The sequence below is a fragment of the Phyllobates terribilis genome, unplaced genomic scaffold (genome assembly GCF_046119375.1).
Source record: "Phyllobates terribilis strain yellow unplaced genomic scaffold, ASM4611937v1 Scaffold_4__5_contigs__length_816908805, whole genome shotgun sequence".
NCBI lineage: Eukaryota > Metazoa > Chordata > Amphibia > Anura > Dendrobatidae > Phyllobates > Phyllobates terribilis.
Window position 1 is genome coordinate 415,689,387 of NW_027362764.1, and position 23,335 is coordinate 415,712,721.

A 23,335-nucleotide genomic window follows, 5' to 3' on the forward strand; every position below is an offset into this window, starting at 1 on the left:
ACAGTGTAAAGGGATTGGACACAAGGATCTCAGAGGTCCCTTCCAACTCTAACATTCTATGATTCTGATATGACATAATTTGTGAAGGGGTTAAACGTTTTGCAATGTTTGGTTTTCACAGGCCTTTTGTTTCAGTGTACTTTGAGGTGGTCTGTCCTCTTAAAGGGAATCTGTGACCTCCTGGGACGTATATAAACTATTAATATGGGCATACAGGTGATAGAAATGTTAATCTAGTCCTACCTGTGTAACTCATATTAATGGTTTTGATGTTGTGAAATCTTATATTGTAAAACTTTATGGTATTGATTGCTCCAGGACCTGGGCCCATAAGGAATCCCCGCCTCCTCTCTTTATTATAATAGTACCACCCTTCCCTGCAGTTGCGGCGCTGTAGACTCGCGCCTGGGCGTTGAACTCCCTGACCGCCCACCATCTTCCCAGAGACCAGGACCTGTTTTACCCTATGGACGGCAGTGTCAGCGCGTCACTGCCGGCGCCTGCGCAGACGATCACGGAATACACTTGTCTGTGATTTTCTGTGCAGACGCCTAGTCTCCAGAAAGATGGCGGGCGGGTCTGTCTGGCTCTGATTACAGTCTGTGGTGGAGCACAGGAGACATGACCGGCAGTGACGCGCTGACACTGTCATCCATAGGGTAAAACAGGTCTTGGTCTCTGGGAAGATGGCGGGCGGGTCAGGGAGTTCAACGAGCAGGCATGAGATTACAGCGCCACAACTGCATGTCACACGACATGGTGAAGTGCAGGGAAGGGGGGTACTATTATAATGAAGAGAGGAGGCGAGGTTTCCTTATGGGCCTGGGGCCCGGAGCAATCATTATCATAAAATTATAATATAAGATTTTCTCCACAACATCAAAACCATTAATACGAGTTACACAGGTAGGACTAGATTAACATTTCTACCACCTTGTATGCCCATATTAATAGGTTATATACGTTCCAGGGGGTGATAGATTCCCTTTAAATCAGCTAAGAGACGCTGAGAAAACGGCAGACTGACTTCCTGACAAAGGACTGACTGATGGATTTTAATTTAACGCATTTTGCAGCCAGCAATAGACAGTGCAATGCAGAGGATATGAAAAGCAAACATTTTAATAAAACTCCATTGCAAAAATGTTTTTTTTTTTTTTAGCTCCAATTAGGCTATGTGCCCACGATGCAGAAATGCTCCGGATTTTTCCTGAGCATTTATGCATCTCACCGGCAGAAAAAACACATGCGGATTGTACATGCGGATTGTACATGCGTTTTTCCTGCCAGGGACATGCCGATGTGAAGCGTTCTTCACTTGCATTTCTGCATGCGGATTGACAAGCGCTTTGCAAGCGATTTTAGCATCACTTGGAAAGTGCTTGACAACTTGGTCACACTATATAAATCCATGCAAACGGCATGGATTTATATAGTGTGACCTCAAAGAATGGTAAAAAATAAATCTATACTTACCTTCTGATGGCCCCCGGTGTCTTTATTCGCTCCGTCCTGGCTTGCCGGCAGCTCGCGTTACACCGAAGGACCTGCCGACGTCAGCGTCGAGTGACCCGTCACGTGACTAGATGACGTCAGCGCAGGTCCTTCAGTCCACCGCGATCTGCTGGCAAGCCAAGACAAGGAGACCGGGGGCCATCAGAAGGTAAATATAATATTTATTTTTTATTTTATTATTTTTTTTACAGGTACTATGGTACCCGGGTCTGGAGGAGAGTCTCCTCTTCTCCAGACCCGGTTACCATCCGCACATTATAATGCATGGATTCCGTATGTACATATACAGTGATGCGTAATCCATGCGTTCCAATGCAAGTCAATGGGGGCGAAAACGCAGCGCTTCCGCAAAATAATTGGTAGTGCTGGATTTTTTTCCGCAATGATAATCCGCAGCGGAAATTTCTGCAGCATGTGCACAGCACATGCGGATTATCATTGGGGGACATGGCAGACCTTCTACCAAGCGTTTTTTAAGCGTTTCTGCAGCGATTTTGCTGCTGCAGAAACACTTAAAAAATGCATCGTGGGCACACAGCCTTACAAGCATTTAAGAAAAAATAAATAAATTGCCCAGAAAGGAGGACGACCTCTTTAACCGGTTCCCGACCGCCCACTGTAGATAAACGTCGGCGCCTGCCGGGCTCTGTGCAGCGCCGACGTTTAAAAACGGTGGGTGGTCTCGCAGTGCTCAGGACCCCCAGGGTCCTGCAAGCACTGTGATTCCGGTGCAGAGCGTTAGCTCTGACAGGGTACATCATCGGGACCTGATTAGATCAGGTCCCAGTGATGTTAACCCTTTGCTGTCTTCTATATGCTGCGATCTATAGTGATTGCGGCATATAGGAGACAGCAAGAGGAGAGGGGGTCGTCTTACTTACCTCCGAAGACCTCCGTTTCCTTCCAGGACCTGGGGTTGCTATGGCAGCTGGAGGTCACATGACCGCCTCCAGCTCTGCCATATATGGTGTCCTTCCTGTCTGGCTTCAGCCTGTATGTAGCTGATTCCAGACAGGAGACTGAAACAGTCAGTGAAGATCTCATGTAATGTAATATATGTCTATTACATTACATGAGATCAGTGATCAGAAAAATAAAAATTAATGTCCCATACAGGGACTAAGTAAAAATGTAAAAAAAAGTAAAAAAAAAGTTTTTAAACTATTAAAAAAAAAAAATCACAAAATAAATAATAATAAATAAATAAAATAATAAACCAATAAATCCGCATATTATTACAAAAAGAAAAAAAGTACACATATTTGGTATCGCCGCGTCCGAAACAACCCGAGCTATAAAACTGTCACACTAATTAACTCCTTCTGTGCACACCGTAATAAAAATAAATAAAAAACGGAGCAAAAAAATATGCTTTTTCATCATATCGCCAAACAAAAAGTGGAAAAAAATGCGATCAAAAAGCAGAATAGAAATAAAAATGGTACCACTGAAAACTTCATCTTGTTCCACAAAAAAAAGCCGCCATACAGCTCCATCAGCCGAAAAATAAAAAAGTTATAGCGCTCAGAATAAAGCAATGCAAAAAAAATATTTTTTTTTCTATAAAATAGTTGTGTAAAAGCGCCAAAACATAAAAAAAATACAGTAAGTGTAGTATCGCTGTAAACGTACTGACCCGAAGAATAACGCTGCCTGATCACTTTTACCACACGCAGAACGGCATAAAAAAAAACCTCAAAAAACAATTCCTGAAGTGTTTGTTTTTGTTAACTTTACCTCCCAAAAAACGTCACGTACCCAAAAATGGTTCCAATAAAAATGTCAACTCGTCCCGCAAAAAACAAGCCGTCACATGACTCTATCGGCCGAAATATGGAAAAATTATAGCTCTCAAAATATGGTGATGCAAAAACTAGATTTTGCAAAAAAAAGCGTATTTTAGTGTGTGACAGCTGCCAAACATAAAAACCCGATATAAATCTGGTATCTCTGTAATCGCACCGACCCGAAGAATAAAGTAATCTAATCAGTTATATCACACTAGGAACGGCATAAAAAATAAATAAAACAAATATTATTCACCTGCTACTGATTTGTTTATTATGTCTCCCAAAGATCCCAGTAAGGCTCTGCCCACATTTATCCTGCGCTCTGCGCTGAGCACTTACACCAGAGTTTCCGTGTAAATCTCTGAAATACGTGATTCAGCCAGAACCCATGATGGAAGATTTCCTGTAATGAGGCAGATATAGGCCACTGTGGACGCCGTCTAGCCTGGGATCCCACGGTGTCATTTGTTTTAGGCGTGCATAAAAGTGCGGTTGGCCACAGTTTTGTGCACTTCTGAAAAAAAGGACACCACTAAACAGAGGCCAGACGGAGTCCAGAGTAACTCTGCTGCCTCATTATAGTGAATGGATCCTGGAGGGGTTTCATCTGAATTACATCACTTGGAAATTTAGATGGAAACCCCGATGTAAGTGCTCAGCCTAGAGCGCCGGATAAATGTTACATAAAATGTTCCCAATAAAAGCTTCAACTCAGTCCTCAAAAAAAGCTAGTCCCACTTAGGTCCGTCATCTGTTAAAAATATAAGGGACTTCCAAGTTACTGGTAGCAGAAAGGCTCTGGAAAAGCAAAATGGTCCTTGCCCCCCAAAAGAAATTCAGAAAATTTTGTGCTCCCAAATCCAAATGCCTATTCTACAATAATTTGTTCTCCAATTGTCAAATAGCACTCCGTCCCCCCCAGATCTCGCCATATGGCTGAGCGGTACGATACAGCCACATATGGGGTATTGCCACTTTTAGAAGAAATGGAGTGACACATTTCGGCACCATTTTTACCCATTGCTCTGTGTGAAAATGTAAAATCTGAGGGTAAAACATTTTTTTTGTGGTAAAAATATAATTATGCTTTTTTTACTGCCCAGTGGTATAAATTTAAAAATTAAAAAATGCTCACTACTTCCCTAGATGAATTCCTTGAGAGGTGTAGTTTACAAAATGGGGTCACTTGTGGGGGTTTCTGCTGTTTCGGCATGTCAGCGACTCTTCAAATGTGACATGGTGTCTGCTGCCTATCCCAGCCAACATAGCGCTTCTTTCTCTTCCAAACCCTGCCGTACACCAAAGCAGTGGTTTTCCCCCACATATGGGGTATCGGCGTACTCAGGAGAAATTGCACAACAAATTTCATGGTGCAATTTATCCTGTTACCCTTATGATAATGCAAAATTAGGGAATGAAAAACATTTTTTATGGGAAAAATGTGAAAATTTTATTTTTACGGCTCAATATTATAAACTTCTGTGAAGCAGCTGGGGGTGCAAGGTGCTCACCACACATCTAGATAAGTTTCCAAAATGGTGGCACTTGTGGGGGGTTTCCACTGTTTAGGCACATTAGGGGCTCCCCAAATGTGACATGGCGTCCGCTAATTATTCAAACAAATTTTACATTCAAAAAGTCAAATGGCGCTCCTTCCCTTTCAAACCCTGCCATGTGCCCAAACAGTAATTTGCCTCCACATATGGGGTATCAGCGTGTTCAGGAGAAATTGCATAACAAATTTCATGGTGCAATTTATCCTATTACCCTTATGATAATGCAAAATTAAGGGATGAAAAACGGTTTTGTGGGAAAAATGTGAAAATTTTATTTTTACAGCTCAATATTATAAACTTCTGTGAAGCACCTTGGGGTTCAAGGTGCTCACCACACATCTAGATAAGTTCCCTAAGGGGTCTAGTTTCCAAAATGGTGTCACTTGTGGGGGGTTTCCACTGTTTAGGCACATCAGGAGCTCTCCAAACGCAACATAGCGTCTGCTAATTATTCAGACAAATTTTACATTCAAAAAGTCTAATGGCGCTCCTTCCCTTCCGAACCCTGCCGTGCGCCCAAACAGTGGTTTTCCCTCACATATGGGGTATCAGCACGCTCAAGAGAAATTGCACAAAAAAATTTGGGGTCCATTTTTTCATGTTACCTCTGTAAAAATAAAAAAAATTGGGTCTAAAGTAACATTTTTGTGAAAAAAGTTAAATGTTAATTTTTTTCTTCCACATTCCAAAAATTCCTGTGAAGCACCTGAAGGGTTAATAAAGTTCTTGAATGTGGTTTTGAGCACCTTGAGGGGTGCAGTTTTTAGAATGGTGTCACTTTTGGGTATTTTCTGTCATAAAGACCCCTCAAAGTGACTTCAAATATGATGTGGTCCCTAAAAAAATGTTTTTGTAAATTTTGTTGGAAAAATGAGAAATCGCTGGTCAACTTTTAACCCTTATAGCTCCCTAACAAAAAAAAATTTTGGTTCCAAAATTGTGCTGATGTAAAGTAGACATGTGGGAAATGTTATTTATTAACTATTTTGTGTGACATATCTCTCTGATTTAAGGGCATGAAAATTCAAAGTTTGAAAATTGCAAAATTTTAAAAATTTTCGCCAAATTTCCGATTTTTTTACAAATAAACACAAGTTATATCGAAGAAATTTTACCACAATCATGAAGTACAATATGTCACGAAAAAACAATCTCAGAATCAGGGGAATACGTTGAAGCGTTCCAGAGTAATTACTTCATAAACTGGCAGTGGTCAGAATTGAAAAAATTGGCCCGGTCACGAAGGCAAAAACAGGCTCTGGCGCGAAGTGGTTAAATCAACATGCTTAACAGCTCAGTGAGAGTGGACTTGACCTTGAAATACATAGGTCCCCGCATGTAAAATATATCTAGTGTATAGGTGTAATAGTTTGCACAGAGAAGCCACGTTTCTAAACTACACAGGTGAAAAGAACGAATAATACCATAACACCTCACATAGCAAGAAGCACAATCCACTCCCCTTATTTCCCGGGATGGATAGACATCTGGGACCACACTGTAAACTGTGCAAAACAAATGACTGACAGCACGAGGACTTGAAACTTGTGACGACTGTCTGTTCCGATGGATTTGATGTAGTTTAACAAAGTATATAGATTTTGACCAAAATGGATACTGGTACTTGCTCTTTATTACACATCACATTATTTTCCATTATTGGAATAATTCTCAGAATTTTTTTTTTCTAAATTTTCATTTTCAGCCTAGCAGAATATAAAAGGACTCGTCAAAGTGTGATCCCTGAAAAATGTATATAGAAATCTCCTGTATCATATTCCAAGGTCATATGATAAACGCTACTCAAGTCGTTTTCAGTGTGGAAAGTGATTCTGGCAGAACGGGGAGCACTTGGCGGATAATTGTAGATCTACAAGAAAGGTCAATTTGAACATTGCTGGATGAAATCTTCCTTCTAATTTTCTTTGTCTCATAATTGACGCTGTAAGCACAAGTATGTATGTGATCATCTTAAAAAGCAAATCGGCATCATCTGCACGGTAAACATGAAGACTGAATTGTCTTATTAACAATTTATTGAGGCCATTTCTTTAATAGCGGAGTTGTGTTTTACATTGCAAGCAAAAAGAAAACCATCAAATCAAGAATCACATTTAATAGAAAACATATAATTACACTGATGTAGAGTAAAATCCTTACACGCCTCATTCCAGGAGGAACACCTTTAGAATGCTTAATGAGAAATACACTAGTCACTGCAGCAATGCTGCCCCCTAATGCTCATGACTGAAAAATGCAGTTTCAGCCTGGTAGATTTCATGAGTATAGAAGGCTGCGGCTACTTTCTGATATACACAGGTATTAAAGCTGCAACAGTAATTTGTAAGAGTGATTCGACCAGGATACCTTGCAAAATGTACAAGAAATTTTATGTTAAAATTCTGCGATTTTTCTCCATCTTATGACCAGTAGGGCCTTATACACATGCATTATGGACATTGCTATATAAATGTGAAGAGTCTTTACTACATAGGCTGTGTAATTTAAAGGCGTATTCCCATCTTCATAGATGGGTATTGTTTGTTTATAGAAACAATTACTTTTGCAATTTATTGTTTATTAAAATTTTCAGCCATTCTTGAGTGATTAAGACTTTTCTTTATTACGCGTTGCCTTGGAGATCAGCCACCGCTGCTGTCTAGCAGCGATGGCCGAGCATGCACAGTGCTTATCAGCTACACAGCAGCAGTGGTCAGTCTTCTAGGCAATGAGCTTTAAACAAGGAAAAAAAAAGTGTTAACTGAAGAACGACTAAAAAAAATGTAATAAGCAGTGAAGTGCAAGTGCTTGTTTTTACTATCCAACAATACCCCCCTATAAAGATGAGAATAACCCCTTAATGGGGTTTGTGAGTTGGCAGTAGTGATGCTTGGTACAATGCCAAGGCCCTAGCATTAAAGAGGGTGAAAGAAAGAAGCACATCGCAAAACATTTTTCTCTTTATGCCATGCCCCAAAAGCTGCCCTCACAAAACATCAACAGTATCCCCAAAGTCAACTGCAACTACCACTTTATCAAGCTCCTTCCACCAGTAGAACGGCCCACTTAATGTAATAAGCACCCATCAGCATACAGGGCCACACACACACACATGATCTGTAACCACCACCTTATGTGTGCCGACACAACATGGCCTCCTGATTTTGGTTACCATGCAGATATCGGCACATACGATCTTCATGATATCAGCATGATGACAAAGTATAGAAAACAGAAGTGTAACAGATCATGGCTACGTCTGTGCAGATATTGGCTGCAAGGTCCAAGATTAATAACAGAGTGTAACAGGGGAAGCCCCGCTGAAGAAACCACATCCATCTTTTTTTTTCAATAAAAATTGTCCCCTAAAACTTGATCAATAGAAGCGGAGACTGCAAAGATGGTAATTGTAGTCCAGGCTCTCCAGTGTGGTCTCTCGAAGCCTCGTGGTCTTCATGCTTCTTGGCTGCCTCTTCTGCCCTCCACACCTAGCATTTCTTTAATTTCTGGCATATCGCATGAGACAATGGCACCTATTCTGGTAATTGCAGTAAGTCACACATTCCCGTTGATCAGACATTTTACAGCTTCCATAAGTGTGGCCAGGCTAAGAGCAGGGACCACTAGTACCCAGGACCTAAGCTCTCTTCAAGTCTAATTTACAAAGCCTTCACTCACACACTTCGCTCTCCTCCTTCTACACTCAACACTGCCAATCAGCGAAATGCTTCATGCGAATTCTAGTTTGACGTTGGGTAAATTCTGATGTGGTAGGAAAATGTACAGAGTATGGCGGGCCTTGGCGGTAGACATGCTTATGTCTGCTCACGCCTCTGTTTTTTTCTGGCACTCCCATATACAATGAATGGATGGCTCTGAAGAGCCCCATTCACAGGATCCACAGCCCTGTTCTAGAGATCACTAGCCAGTGATCATGAAGTTATGTCATATTCTATGGAAAGGGAAAAGCTTTCAGTTGTGCGGAAACCTCTTTTAAGGGATCATTCAGACGTCCATACAAATCAGCCCGAGCACAGGCCGCTGATGCACGGACTGCCTGCAAGTCTTCTGACCAGAGTGAGACCGTTTGAAGTATCTCTACGGGGTTGTCACGCTCGGGTCGGGAGAGCCGTTGCCAGTCCATTCATTGAGGTCCGATCTTGGACCGATTTGCACGGACGTCTGAATGAGCCCTTAAGAAGCACACTCATTAACCTTTTTTTTCTAAACCTGTGTAAATGTTAGTGTAGTGTAGTGTCAGTGTTAGGCCACGGCCCCACTATCAGTATTTGGTCAGTATTGTTTCTCAGGAGTGGGAGCCAAAACCAGGTGAGGAACATTCAGAGAAAAGGTATAACAGAAACAAGTCACCAATTCTGCATTTATCGCCCACTTCTGAGAAAAAATACTGACCGAATACTGACCAAATGCTGATGGTGAGGCCGTGGCCTCAGTGTGATAATATACTCACCGATCGTTATCTGCTCCAGTATCCAGCACAGTCGCGCTCTTCTTCCAAGTTCTGTGATGGCAATTCAGACTCTCCCAATCACATTGGGGTTTCTGCATAAGCAAGAAGTCTCTTTAAGGCCACGTTCACAAGTTCTGGTATTAGCTTACAAATACGGATGTAAAATAGTGACCAAATACTGGAGTGGGTTAAAAGTGCAGAAGTGGTGATGTGTTTCTATTACACTTTTCCTCTGATTGTTCCACTCCTGAGTTTGGTATACAAATACTGGATGTAAAATACTGACCAAATACTTGACGTGTGAACATGACCTTAATTGTAAGCGTATGGATCGTCGTTATGTTTAACATTGTAAAAGCCACTTCCTGGTCACACAGAACACAGAGTGTGATCTAGAGAGTCGGAACCATCGTGACTCAGAAGAGGACTGGAATGAAGTTGGACACAGTTGAAGGCGGCGTTTGGCATGTTACATACACATTGCACTACACTAACATTTACATACAGTTGGGAAAAATCTTAGTTACTTAGAGAGAGGGTATCTGCCCACCAAGCACAGGAAACCTACTGAATAAAAAGGCGGTACCTCTCCTCCGCATCAGTTTGGTTTCAGAGCATGAGAGGACCTCCAGACTGTATGTTAGTACACAACTACCACCAATAAAACATTGTTTACTATGCACCCATACATAGTGCACACCATTAGTGATAAGAGGGAATATAAGGGTGCTGTCATGGGCTCTGTAAAATTCTGTCACCGGTAAGTAACTAAGTGTTTTTCCCCCTTCTCCCATGACAGCACCACCTGAGAGATTTATATAGAACAGACACTTTAGGGAGGGATCACCACTTGTAACACCTATCTCCCAAAGGACAGATCAGTAGAAGAAGATAGATTAAGCTGGTAATAGTTATAGAAGGTAGAAGATGACCATGTCACGGTCCGAATTTTTTACGGCCAGCAGCTCCTTCATATTTGAGGAGTAGCTCCTCTCGGTGTCCGACCAGACTCCTTGGATTATACAAACTCTCAGATGTGCTCCCCATCGATCTGAGCTTGCGTCTGTCGTAATTATATCCCTGATCTGATACGACCATGGTACTCCCTGTGACATGATCTCCAATTACAGCCACCATGTGTCTGACCTGATGGCTGAACTGGAAAGTGTTATTTTCCTGTCTAAGTGGCCTTTGAGTTGTTTCTCCGCTGCTAGGATATCTTGCTGCAAATGTCGGGAGTGTATTTGAGCCCATTGGACCGCTAGGATACATGATTTCATTGTACCTAATAGAGACAGTGTCTTCCTTAGAGTCATAGATGGATTCTTGAATGTTTCTGAGACTAGGGTCATGATCTTGTCTTTTTTGTCTTACAGTAGTAGACAAGTCTGTTCCTCTGAGTCCAAGGTAAGCCCTAAGAAAGACTGAACTTTCCGAGGCTCCAGCCTCAACTTCTCCAGATTTAGTATCCACCCAAGTTCGACCAGACTGGTTCTGACCTCTGTCAAATTTGAGATTGCAGTGTTCTACCGATTTGTCCAGTACCAAAAAGTCTTCCAAGTATGGGACTACCAGAGTATCTTGTTCTCGTAGATGTGCCGTGACCTCCAGAATGATCTTTGCAAACATCCTTGGAGCCATAGAGAGGCCGAAGGGCAGAGCTGTGATATATAATCTCAGGTACCGCTGATATTTTGCATGGATTGGGACACTCCTGAAACAACCCGGTAAACAACACTTATGGCTGATCTTATAGATTCCATCTTGAAGGGACGGTAGATCAGGAAGCTGTTCAGGCCTTTCAAGTTGATTATGGTTCTGAAGGTGCCGTCTGTTTTTTTTTTTTATTAGAAACAAAAGGAGAATAGAACCCTTTTTCCCTAGCTCGCTTATTGGTGTTTCCTTCAGAACCTTCTTCCTCACTAAGCTTAACACTTCCTTCTCTTCTCCAGGCCTGCTTGCTCCCTGGGACACGAGATCATGAAGATGTGCTGAGGGATAGATGTGAATTCCAGGCTCAGTTCTGTTTTTATTTAATATCCAGGCACTGGATGTAATTTTTTCCCAGGGAGGTAGAAAGTGGGACAGTCTTCCTCCTACCTGGGGAGGCCCGTCACTTAGGGATTTTCCTATTCTCAGAGGAAGGACCTCCGAACATGAAGCCTCCACTTTTTGGCTTCCTGTCCTTCCACTATCCTTGATCTCTGGACAAATTTACCTCTGCTGTATTTTCTCTTGAGAAAGGAATTTTTGCATTGTGGCATTGACACACTGAGGAAACTCCCGCTTTTTATCTGCCGCCTTATCTACAATGTGGTCCAGAGCTTTACTGAAAAGAAATTCCCCTTCACATGGGATTGAACACAATGTTGTCTTGGAATGGACATCCCCTGGACAGCCCTTGAGCCACAACGCTCTGCGAGCCGCATTGGACATATTTACAAATCTAGCTGCCAGTCTCACAGAATCCGCAGATGCGTCCGCGAGGAAGGCAGCCGCCCCCAGCATTAGTGAAAGACCGACCATGATCTTTTCCCTGGGAATGTCCCCCTTAATTTGGTCCTCTAACTGCTGAAACCAGGCCATCATTGAGCTGGCTGTGCAAGTTGCTGCGACCGCCAGTTTTAACACTGCCGCTAAGGACTCCAATGTTTGTTTCAAGAAAGACTCGGCTTTCTTGTCAAGGGGATCTTTGAGAGCTCCCAAATCTTCAACCGGCATGGTGGATTTCTTAGAGGATTTTGACACGGCCACATCAATCTTAGGGGTTTTATCCCGCCTGGCTGCATCCTCTTCCTCAAAAGAGTATCTTTTTGAAGATGATGGTAGCTGCCCCTTCTTTTCGGGTCTTCTCCACTCTTTGTTGATGAGTATTTTAATTCCGGGAACACACCGGCAATGTGCGCCTTTTGTTTTGATCCGGACCTCTGAACATGAGGTCTTGAGTTGTTCTAGGGGTCTTGGTATCAGCTATGCCCATAGTTGTTCTTCTAGCTTTTATTAATTTATCCGTGTTTTCAGCTGGGAAACACAGCCTACCCCCTGCATCACTTCTGAGGAAGAAGACGAGGAGGAGGTAGAAGAGGAATTAGACTCCTCCTTGTCTTGGAATACTATAGATTCCTCTGAATCAGATGTTAGACGCTTTGGTTTCTTACTCTTCTTGCATGTAATCAGAGTTTTCAAGTAGTCCCTAAACTCAGTCTGGATTAACAATTTTAAATCCAATGCAAAGCTAGGGTTTTCCTTCAATACGTTTTTTTTGGATACAGCCAGAGCAGAGTATTTGTGATGGGACAATTAACTGTGCACCACGCACACTGTTATTCTTTTTTGGTGCTACATTTTTGGGGCCTATCCTAGTGGAAAAATACAGTGGCAAGACGACTCGCTCGGCTCTCGTGGAGGCAGACTCATGACACACGTTCTCAGGTTACATTTCCGCTGGTTTATTATGGCATAAACTCATGCATGGTTCCACAGGAAAAATAAACAAGATCCCTCTGGGTTAAACGGGAAAACAAAACAAAATATATCTCAGTCCATAGGTGAGCGGGTTCCGCCCGCTCTCGGTAGCTTAAACTGCACAACAAAGTCCTTGTGAAAAGCTCTGCAGCTTCCACAACACTGTCCTGAGACTTCACTCTCCAGACCACACTCCAGAGAAAAAAAAAAGGACTGAGCTTTTACACATTGCTCAGTCTCACCCTGAGGGGAGGTAGGGGAATGGCGTCCCGCCCTCTTTGCCATTCCCATAAAACCGCAAAACCGCACACCCTTTAACAGAGTAAACCCACCAGCATATAACATGCTGGCAGAAATAAAGTAGGTCTTAGTTCACATAGGAGAGCATCCTGAGTGACACATACCTCCCCTCACATATAAAACCAGTGACACTGTCACAATACATAGAGAAAGGGACCTATTTAATATGGTGAACTTTCATGGAGATCACTCATCACTCTTCCGTTCAGTCTAGGGTACCAGAGATGGAAGCTGGATCAGTTCACATGATCTCTCCCGCCTGGAGGTGGTGGACTCGCAACCTGCCCTGCTCCTCTGGCTGGTCTTGCTGCCGCTTGTGCGACTGCTACTGCTGCGTCCTTGATGGTGGCGCTGCTGCTGTTTTGGCTGCTACAGCGGCTGCTCAGGTGACTGCTGTTCTCAAACCATATTGGAGAAGATGTGCAGGCACCACCATCCTGCAGCTTTTCCTCTTAAATATCTGAGGGCCAGTCCGGCCCATCCCCGGATATCCAGGTAGTCAAGGCTTTATTCACTTTTTTTTTTTTTTACCACCGCCATTCCGCCATGTTTTCCGGCGCACACAGGGCGCGTCGGACTTCCTGACACGCGCCCTGCACGTGCGCAGTCCCGGGACTCCGGCAAACTGTCATATGTCCTGTACGTGTGCAGACTCGGAAGTCCGGCATCGGGAGCACAGGACATAATCCGCAGCACGTGGAAGTGGGTCCCGGCGCACTCCACTGGAAGCCTCCCACCAGGCCTGCCTGCGCAGACCCGGAACGTAATCCGACATGCTTGGCCCAGCCTGCAGGCAGACCCCAGTGACGCGCAGTCCCGGGATGCGTGTCGGCAGGGACATTCTGAAGAGGACCTCGCCTGCACGTCTACTGCACCGCCGACCTCCTAGCCAGCAGTGCATCTCAGACTCTAAGGTATCCTACGTCCCTGGACACCCTCCAGCCTGGTAAGTTCCATGAAGCACTGCACTTCAGAGGTTCCCATCAAGGACAGAAAACCAAACTGATGAGGAGGAGGGGTACCGCCTTTTTATTCAGTAGGTTTCCTGTCCTTTGTGGGCGGATACCCTCTCTCAGGTGGTGCTGTCATGGGAGAAGGGGAAAAATAAGTATTTTATATATACCGTTTTTACAAGTTTTCCCACCTTCAAAGAATGGAGAAGTCTGTAATTTTTATCATAGGTACACTTCAACTGTGAGAGACAGAATCTAAAAATAAAAAACATAAAATCACATTGTATGATTTTTACATAATTAAATTGCATTTTATTGCATGAAATAAGTATTTGATCACCTACCAACTAGCAAGAATTCTGGTTCTCACAGACCTGTTAAAGAAAAAATAAGAAGTCCTCCTACTCTGCACCCATTACCTGTATTAATTGCACCTGTTTAAACTCATTACCTGTATAAAAGACACCTGTCCACACACACAATCACACTCCAACCTCTCCACCATGGCGAAGACCAAAGCGCTGTCTAAGGACACCGGGGGCAAAAATGTAGACGGACACAAGGCTGGGGTGGGCTACAGGACAATAGGCAAGCAGCTTGATGAGAAGGCAGCAACTGTTGGCACAATTATTAGAAAATGTAAGAAACACAAGATGACTGTCAATCTTCCTGATTCTGAGAAAGATCAGGAATCAGCCCAGAACTACACGGGAGGAAATGGTCAATGACTTGAAGAGAGCTGGGACCACAGTCTCAAACATTACTGTTAGTAACACCCTACGATGTCATGGATTAAAATCCTGCGGAGCACGCTAGGTCCCCCTGCTCATGCGCGCACACTTCCGGGCCCATTTGTAGTTCGCCAATTACCATCTGGATGATTCAGAGGAGGCATGGGAGAAGGTCATGTGGTCAAATAAGACCAAAATAGAACTTTTTTGATATTACATAGTTACATAGTTTATAAGGCCGAAAAAAGACAAGCATCCATCCAGTTCAGCCTATTTCTTGTGCACTGCAGCTATTCCGCAGCGTTGATCCAGGGGAAGGCAACAAAAAAACATGCGGTATAGGCCAATTTACATCATTGAGGAAAAATTCACTTCCCGACACCAATCTGGCAGTCAGATTAAATCCCTGGATTAATTAACTAAGCATAAGATGTAATTTTATTGTTCTCAAGAAAGGCGTCCAGGCCTCTCTTGAACTCAATAAGTGAGTTGGACATCACCACTTCCTCTCCCAGAGAGTTCCAGAGTCTCACGGCTCTGACTGTAAAAAATCCCCTTCTATGCTGGTGCAGGAACCTCCTTTCCTCCAGACGCATAGTGTGCCCCCTCGTCTTTGTCATATCAACTCCACTTGCAGTGTTTGGAGGAAGAAGAAGGATGAGTACAACCCAAAGAACACAGTCCCAACTATGCAAAGGGGACAGGACGACTGCACAGTATTGAAGGGAGAATGGGGTTATGTATTGCAAGATTTTGGCCAACAACCTCCTTCCCTCAATAAGAGCATTGAAGATAGGTCATGGATGGGTCTTCCAGCATGACAATGACCTGAAACACTCAACCACGGCAACTAAGGAGTTGCTCCATAAGAAGCATTTCAAGGTCCTGGAGTGGACTAGGCAGTCTCCAGACCTGAACTTAATTGAAAATCTTAGGAGGGAGCTGAAATTCAATGTTGCCCAGCGACAGCCCCGAAACCTGAAAGATCTGGATAAGCTCTGTATGGCGGAGTGGACCAAAATCCCTGCTGCAGTCTGTTCAAACTTGGTCAAGAGCTACAGGAAATGTCTGACCTCTGTAATTGCAAACAAAGGTTTCTGTACCAAATATTAAGCTCTGTTTTTCTATTGTATCAAATACTTACTTCATGCAATAAAATGCAATTTAATCATGTAAAAATCATAAAATGTGTTTTTCTGGAATTTTTTTTTAGACTCTAGAAGTGTACCTACGATAAAAATTACAGACCTCTCTTCTTTGTAGGTGGGAAAACCTGTAAAATCGGCAGTGTAACAAATACTTATTTTCCCCACTGTAGGTTTAGAGAGGGGAAAAAAAAAAAGTTAATGGGAGTACTTATTTAATGACCACTCTCATTCCAGGGCTTCTTTCTAGAATAGAACTGTAATATAATGTTAACTGTAACCTCTATACACCTTTCATGTCCCATTCATCAAAACCTACAGAAACCGTACTAAATTGTACACCAAAAAACTTGTGTGAGTGTAGTTAACCCAGGTTCTAATCTTATGTAAGGACTACGTGGAATCTCTTCACTAAATGCCATTTTTCCTACATTATTCCAAGCATACCTTAAACAATTCAGCAATTAATGTCTATGGCAACTGATTAGGACTTGAGAATTTTAATTTTAAAGAAATGGATCCTTAAGAACAAACTTAAAATGGATACAACCAGGCTTTAGCCTCACAAGTTTAAATTTAAACAATACTTACAGAAAAAATAGACTTCTTACATAAAAGTAACAGTCACAATTATAAATGGTGACTTGGTCCACTGGACTGACTGTTCATGTTGTTAATGATTTTCACTACTGGTGCCGTTGGCAGCAGACTTATCTGTACATGTTGAAGCATCATCTTTCTTCAGATCACTGCCATCAATACGGTCAGGTCCTTGATCCTTATCTCCTGCTAGTTCTCTCTCTTCCTTCAAGCATCCAATATTCATATCTTCAGTTTCCTGCTGGCCCTCAGGTTCTGCTGAAGCCTTTTCTGTAGTTTCCTGGTTCTTGAAAACTTCCACTCCCATCATTCTCAAATAATGCATTCTCTCATTTTTTGGCACAAAGGAACGAATTGATGTTTTACCTCGCCACCCGCACAAAACGATGGAGCACTGAAGTGTCTCAGGTTTCCTAAGTTCAGTGGAAGACAGTAGATTTATTTAATAAAAAAAAATACAATCAAAATTAAATGAATGGGCAAAAATAAAGTAATGAAAGATAATTTAACCATTATCACCTATCATATTACTGATACAATCAGCAAAACATTTTAAAGGGGCTGTTCGGTCACTATGTGACGGCAGACTTGTGAATCCTCACGTTGCGCTGTGGAGGATTCTTTGGGGCCGGCACCAGGAGAAGAGCGGGCGTGACCGTAAATATCCGATTGCATACATGTAGTCACGTGCCGACTAGACTGTATCCGGCCTCGCTCAATGCAAGTGTATTGAGTGAGGATATGCTTGGTATGGGCTTTTTGTCAGGTATTGAACCTTTTTTTTTAAAAACAATCACCATAAAAATGAGTGACCATAGTCCAGGGGAAGCGTCACATAACCTATAATAGTCATTTTTTTCTTGTCTGTATTATGGCTACAAGACCAGGCCAGTCCATAGGCCTTGCTACCTAAACCAACTGCTGTAAAATGGGCAAGAGAAATTACAAAAAAAAAAAAATGAATATAAAAAACATTCCTACATTCAATATAATTGGCGTTTACTTACTGTGGATCTGGCTCATATTTTAGGATGATGCTTCCCATAGCTACAAAAAAAAAAATAATAATAATAAAAAAAATAAATAATCACGCTACATATTTATAGTCCAGCTCTATTCTGTTCTAGCCAACGCAAAGTATTCAGTGCTGGAGGATTAAAGCGTTCTAAACAAGTATTGTGGAAAGTCTACAGAACATGAAAAGATAAGTTAAACTGCAATTAGTGAGCATTGTAGTTATCAAATCGAGATTGGCACGCTGACAATGCTCGAGAAGAAATGCTGCATGTGGCACGCAGTCGAAAATCAAAACAGATTTGGCCTTATTAATCCTACAGCCTTATGGTGCAGAGTTGTTAAGCTCTTGAACACAATTGTGTTACACAACAGCCAAGACAGAGAACTGAGCGTTCACAAAAAAAAAACAACACTCTAAACCTTTTACAATACATTCATTTGCTAAAGCCAAAGTAAAGAAGAGTGAATTCACTTATCGGTATGTTTTCACCGTGTGGGAGGAAAACCACAGTGAGAACATACAAAAATAGTAATGCCAGTATTGCCTCACACTGAAGAGATTACCATGCTGCAATGGGAACCATGCAAGGTCTCGCTGCACTGCCCAATTGATGCCAGATGCCATTGACATAAAAGACAGACATGGAAAATTATTGCATTTTTTCCCCCATAAAACAAGTGCTCCAATTCCCTCTCAGCCTGCTAAAAAGATATATGAAAGGACTTACCACTTACCACTCTGGGGACCCTAGAGCCCTACTGGATTGGAATGATGGTTCTGCACAGACACCAAAACTCATTACATTGACAATTTTTGGCAATCCCGTAGTCAAGTACAGCGCTGAGCTAGTACCATAGTGTATCAGCCATATCCTCCTCCTTATCAAATTTTCTAAAACTCAATAAAAGGGCAAAACTGAGCTCATCATCTTTCCTCCATCCCAGTCAACCATCCTACCAGATCTATCACAGTAAATGACATAAGGTTATTCCCGGTCTCATAAGTCCGCATCCTGGGTGTAACCTTTTACGCAGCTCTGACCTTCAAACTCCATATCCAAGATGTAACCTCCTCCTGCTGCCTACAACTCAAAATTATTTCCACAATCAGTCCTTTCCTCAACACCAAATCAACTAAAATGTTTGTACATGCCCTCATCATCTCCCGTCTTGTCTATTGCAATATCCGCCTCGGTGTCCTCCCATCTAAAACTCTTGTACCTCCTCCAGTCTATCCAGTCTATTCTTAACTCCGCTGCCCGATTAATTCACCTCTTCCCTCGCTATTCCTCTGCAAATCTCTTCATTGATTTCCAATTCCCCAGCAAATCCAATAGAAACTAGCAACAATCACTTACAAAGAAGTATATAATCTGTCTCCTCTATACATTTCCAAACTGAACTCCCGATACCTTCCGACACATAATCTCGGGTCCTCACAAGACCTCAGTCTCTCCTTCACTCTGGTATGTTCCTCACTCAATAGTCTCCCAAGATTTTCCCAAACATCCCCCATCCTCCGGATTTCAGTGTTCAGCACATCAGATGGTCTCTTAGACACAACCAGAAAAGACATAACCCCACTGCCCATTACCACCGGAGCAGTTTCACCCCCGATCTACAGCCTCTTTCCCCAATCCCATGTAGATTGTAAGACTGTGAGGGAGGGCAGAGTCCTCTCCCACTCGGTACCAGTGGTACTGTAATATCTGTGTATTTGTAATACTCTTCACTTGTACAATACCCTGCAATTAATGGTGCTTAAAAAATAAATAGGAATAAACTAGTGACAGGCTACAATTATTTACTCACCCAAATCCTTAGTCTGTTTCTGAGTTTCACTGCTGAATTTACTCAAGAAAGGATTTTCCTGAGTGAGAAGAATCTTGATATCATCTACAGAAACCATCACAAATCTTGACTTAATGAATGGATAAATTGTATATATTCCCTGAAAATGGAAGATGAAAGAAGTGTACATAACTAGTTCTGTTCATCACTCACAAGAGCACACATTTTAGAGTGTACACCGCAGACATAGTGACAGGTTATTCTCTAGCAATACACCTATACATTCTAATAGGAGACATATGTCAGGTCTCAATACGTTGCTGTGCACCTGTAAGCGCATTGCTCAGGGACTCCTTTTCTTTCCATTTACCTCTTGTGCAAGCCTGTAAGCACAGCCATACTGCTCTCCATCATTATTCCGACACAGCACTTTTATACCAGTGTTTATTACCTGGAAATGAATGCAAAAGTGTATTTCAGATGGGGAGATCATACTGTACATTAATGTTCATTTTCACCTCTCTCATTTATAATATTATGCCTTTACCGGTTTTGTACTACATTGTATAGCCTCATGGTATGGGATGCATAAATTACTTCACTTAGATGCACTGCCCTAAAAACCTTAAAAAATGCTGTAAATGAAGAAGATTAGTCTAATGGATTTGCCTTCTGAGCATATTGTGATGTGCTCGAGTGCTAGGAAAGCTCTGTGCCACTTTGTCGATTCTTTAATGTCCACACCACTGGGAAAATTAGACATTACACAGCGTTCATTCACATCAATGGGTCATTTGTGTAATACAGGACAGGTCCGCAAGAGATATGTTCTTTATAACCACTCTTCACTCTGGCCAGGGAATAAGCCGCCAAAAACAGAGGAGGACTCCTATAATATGGTATTAAAAAGACGTTAAAATGGGTTTGGTAAGCTGGACAACTTCTTGACGTCTAAACTGAAAACTATGGAGCATTTGTTAGTAAAGAACTGCATTACATTTCCATTAAAATTTTAAGGGTCTGACTCATGACCAAACATATACAAGGTAACCCAAAAAGGCAACGCAGAAGCTGCGCTCAAAATCTTCACGAATAATGCGATTTGTGTGACCACAAAGGACACATTTGCTGTGGAATTTCCAATCCAGCTAATTTGTACTACAAAAGCCATATGAAACTCCTCTTCTGCGCTTTTGGCCCCAAAGAGTAGAGTATGGCCACATATAGGATATTGCCATACTTGTCAGAAACTAGGTAAATTGTGACGTGATTATTACTCCTTGTGAAATTAAAAACTTTGGGGCTAAAGCTACATTTTAATGAAAAAAATATAGATTATTTTTTTTTTTTTAATATTCAATATGTTGGCCACTCAAAGGCACTTGAAAGCAGAATTGACTAAGGAAAAAAAAATATATATATATAGGTTTATGACTTTCTTCAAAATTTGAAAAAATGGTCTCTCCAGTTCTGATGATTTTATACACAGGTATAAGAGGTAGACATAGGTCTATGTGGTATGTAGTGACTCTGCACGTGTTAAACTTCTATTTTATGGAGGAGTGGTATATAGTGTCGAGTGAACGTGCTTGAGTAAGGCGTTATCCGAGCCCGCTGGTGCCCTAACCGGGTGCCTTCAGCATGATCGTAACATATATGTTCGCTTCGCCGCGGCTTTTTAGACAGCTGCAACACATGTAGGGATTGCCTAACAAACAGGCAATCCCTCCATGTGTTGTCGAACAGCCGCAAGACATGCAGCAACGGCGAATCAAACATAGTATTCGAGCACGCCGATGATATTCAGTTAGAAAATGAGTGTGCTTGGATAAAGCCTCATCCGAGTACATTCGCTCATCACTACACAGGTATATCCAATTTTGATTTGATTCAGTCAGCCACAATTATCAATTTATATGCATTTTCAACAACAAAAAAAACATCACTGACGCAAAATTGCGTTAAGGCTCCTTTTTCTCTATAAAGTGCTGAGTGCCATTTTGTTAATGTGCACAGTGACTACTTACAGAAAATACAGGTACGGGGGATTCATTTAAATTTCTTATTTTTTAATTTAGATCTTATTTGTACCCATACAAAAAGTCCGAAAATTGAGCAGAGTTGCAAAATGTCGAAAACTTCCTGGCAGTGAAAGGGTTTAGGGAATCTCCATAGTCAAAAAATTGCCGATTATGTAAATCAGGTTTGTGTCTTACACGAATTTTATTAAAATTCTTGGCAGCTTTTTTTCTCCCAGGTCATGATCCTTATTTAAAGACGCACTGATGAAACAGGAAGTCAATTTTCCCAGCATGAGTCATGAGTCACTGCAAAAGTCAATGTCAGGGGGGAGGAGGCAGCAGCTTGGTCAGGAGCTGAAAAGGGGAATGATAAATGCAGGGACAAGAGACTTCCTGTTTCTACATTCTGGATAGACAGGCAAAATGAGCAATCGTAAGTACACAGTGCTATAATATATGATGATTGCAATATATTAAGAGGATTAAAAATTTGATAGGACGACTTCTTTAAAAAAATATATATATAGTAATCTAGCAATTTTCACACTGGCCACTGGGGCTTTTTTAGGCTCGCTTCCTTTTTCCCAGTCTTTTCTTTTTAACCCTAGAACGCATACCTGGGGCCTCGCAGGCCCGCCCTGTTAATCGTTTTCTATTTTCTGCAAGATTACTTTAGTTAGAATTTTGAAACTCTAGGTATTCCTCAGGTATATAGTTGTTTGTCATTTCCAGTGGTTCATTTATTTTTATGTTACAGGCATTTTCGGTATAACAACTGTTTTTTTGAAAATACCCATTTTTATGGTCATGCGTTCTAGGGTTTTAATACAGGTTGTGATATGGGGGGAAAAAAAACATTTTAAAAACAAAAAAAAACTGATTTTAACAAAAGGTAATTTTCTGACAGTCCCTTTAGTTTGTTAACATGCTTGTACTAGCTAATATTAACCCCTTAAGGACCCTGGGATTTTCCGTTTTTTGCATTTTCGTTTTTTGCTCCCCTTGTTCCCAGAGCCATAGCGTTTTTATTTTTTGGTCAATATGGCAGTGTGAGGGCTTATTTTTTGCGGGACGAGTTGTACTTTTGAAAAACATTACTGGTTTTAACATATCCTGTACGGGAAAACGGGAAGAAAATTCCAAGTGCGGTGAAATTGCAAAAAAAGTGCAATACCACAGATTTTTTTTTTTTTTTTACCACGTTCACTGAATGCTAAAACTGACCTGCCATTATTATCCTCCAGGTCATTACGAGTTCGTAGACACCAAACATGTATAGGTTCTTTTTTATTTAAGTGGTGAAAAAAAAAATCCAAAGTTTGCTAAAAAAAAAATAAATAAATAAAAATGGCGCCACTTTCCAAGACCCGTATCGGCTCCATTTTTCGGGATCTGGGGCCGGGTGAGGGACTTATTTTTTGCGTGCCGAGCTGAAGTTTTTATTGATACCATTTTGGAGTACATCCGATGTTTTGATCGCCCGTTATTGCATTTTATTGCACTGTTGCGGCGACCAAAATACATAATTCTGGCGTTTAGAATTTTTTTCTCATTACACCGCTTACCGTTCGGATTAATTCTTTTTTTATATAGATAGGGCGGTTCTTAACGCGGCGATACCAAATTTGTGTATGTGGGGTTTTTTTTTTTCATTATTTAATTTTGAATGGGGCGAAAGGGGGTGATTTAATCTTTTATATTTTTTTAATATTTTCAAAAAGATTTTTTTTTTTTTTTTTTTTTTTTTTTTTTACACTTTTTACTTGCTTCTATAGTCTCCATAGGAGACTAGAAGCAGCAACTGTCCGATCACCTCTGCTACATAGAGGTGATGAGCAGATCACCTCTATGTAGCAGAAATGCTACTGTGCTATGAGCGCCGACCACTAGGTGGCGCTCATAGCGATCATTACATGACAACCACTGGGGTCTGCTGCAGACCCAGGGTTGTCATGCCCACCCATCAGTGACCCGCGATCA

General features: G+C 41.7%; 1 protein-coding gene across 1 annotated transcript in view; it reads right to left on the reverse strand.

Annotated features, from left to right (window-relative positions):
* Positions 1 to 16,410: 16,410 nt before the first annotated feature.
* The window catches only part of NSUN2 (NOP2/Sun RNA methyltransferase 2), a 56,579-nt gene continuing 49,654 nt past the window's right edge, over positions 16,411 to 23,335 (reverse strand). Inside the window, 4 exon segments of the mRNA XM_073678614.1 lie at positions 16,411 to 16,939; positions 17,534 to 17,573; positions 19,356 to 19,494; positions 19,705 to 19,785. Of these exon segments, the coding sequence (XP_073534715.1) occupies positions 16,600 to 16,939; positions 17,534 to 17,573; positions 19,356 to 19,494; positions 19,705 to 19,785 (600 nt within the window). The 3' untranslated portion in view covers positions 16,411 to 16,599.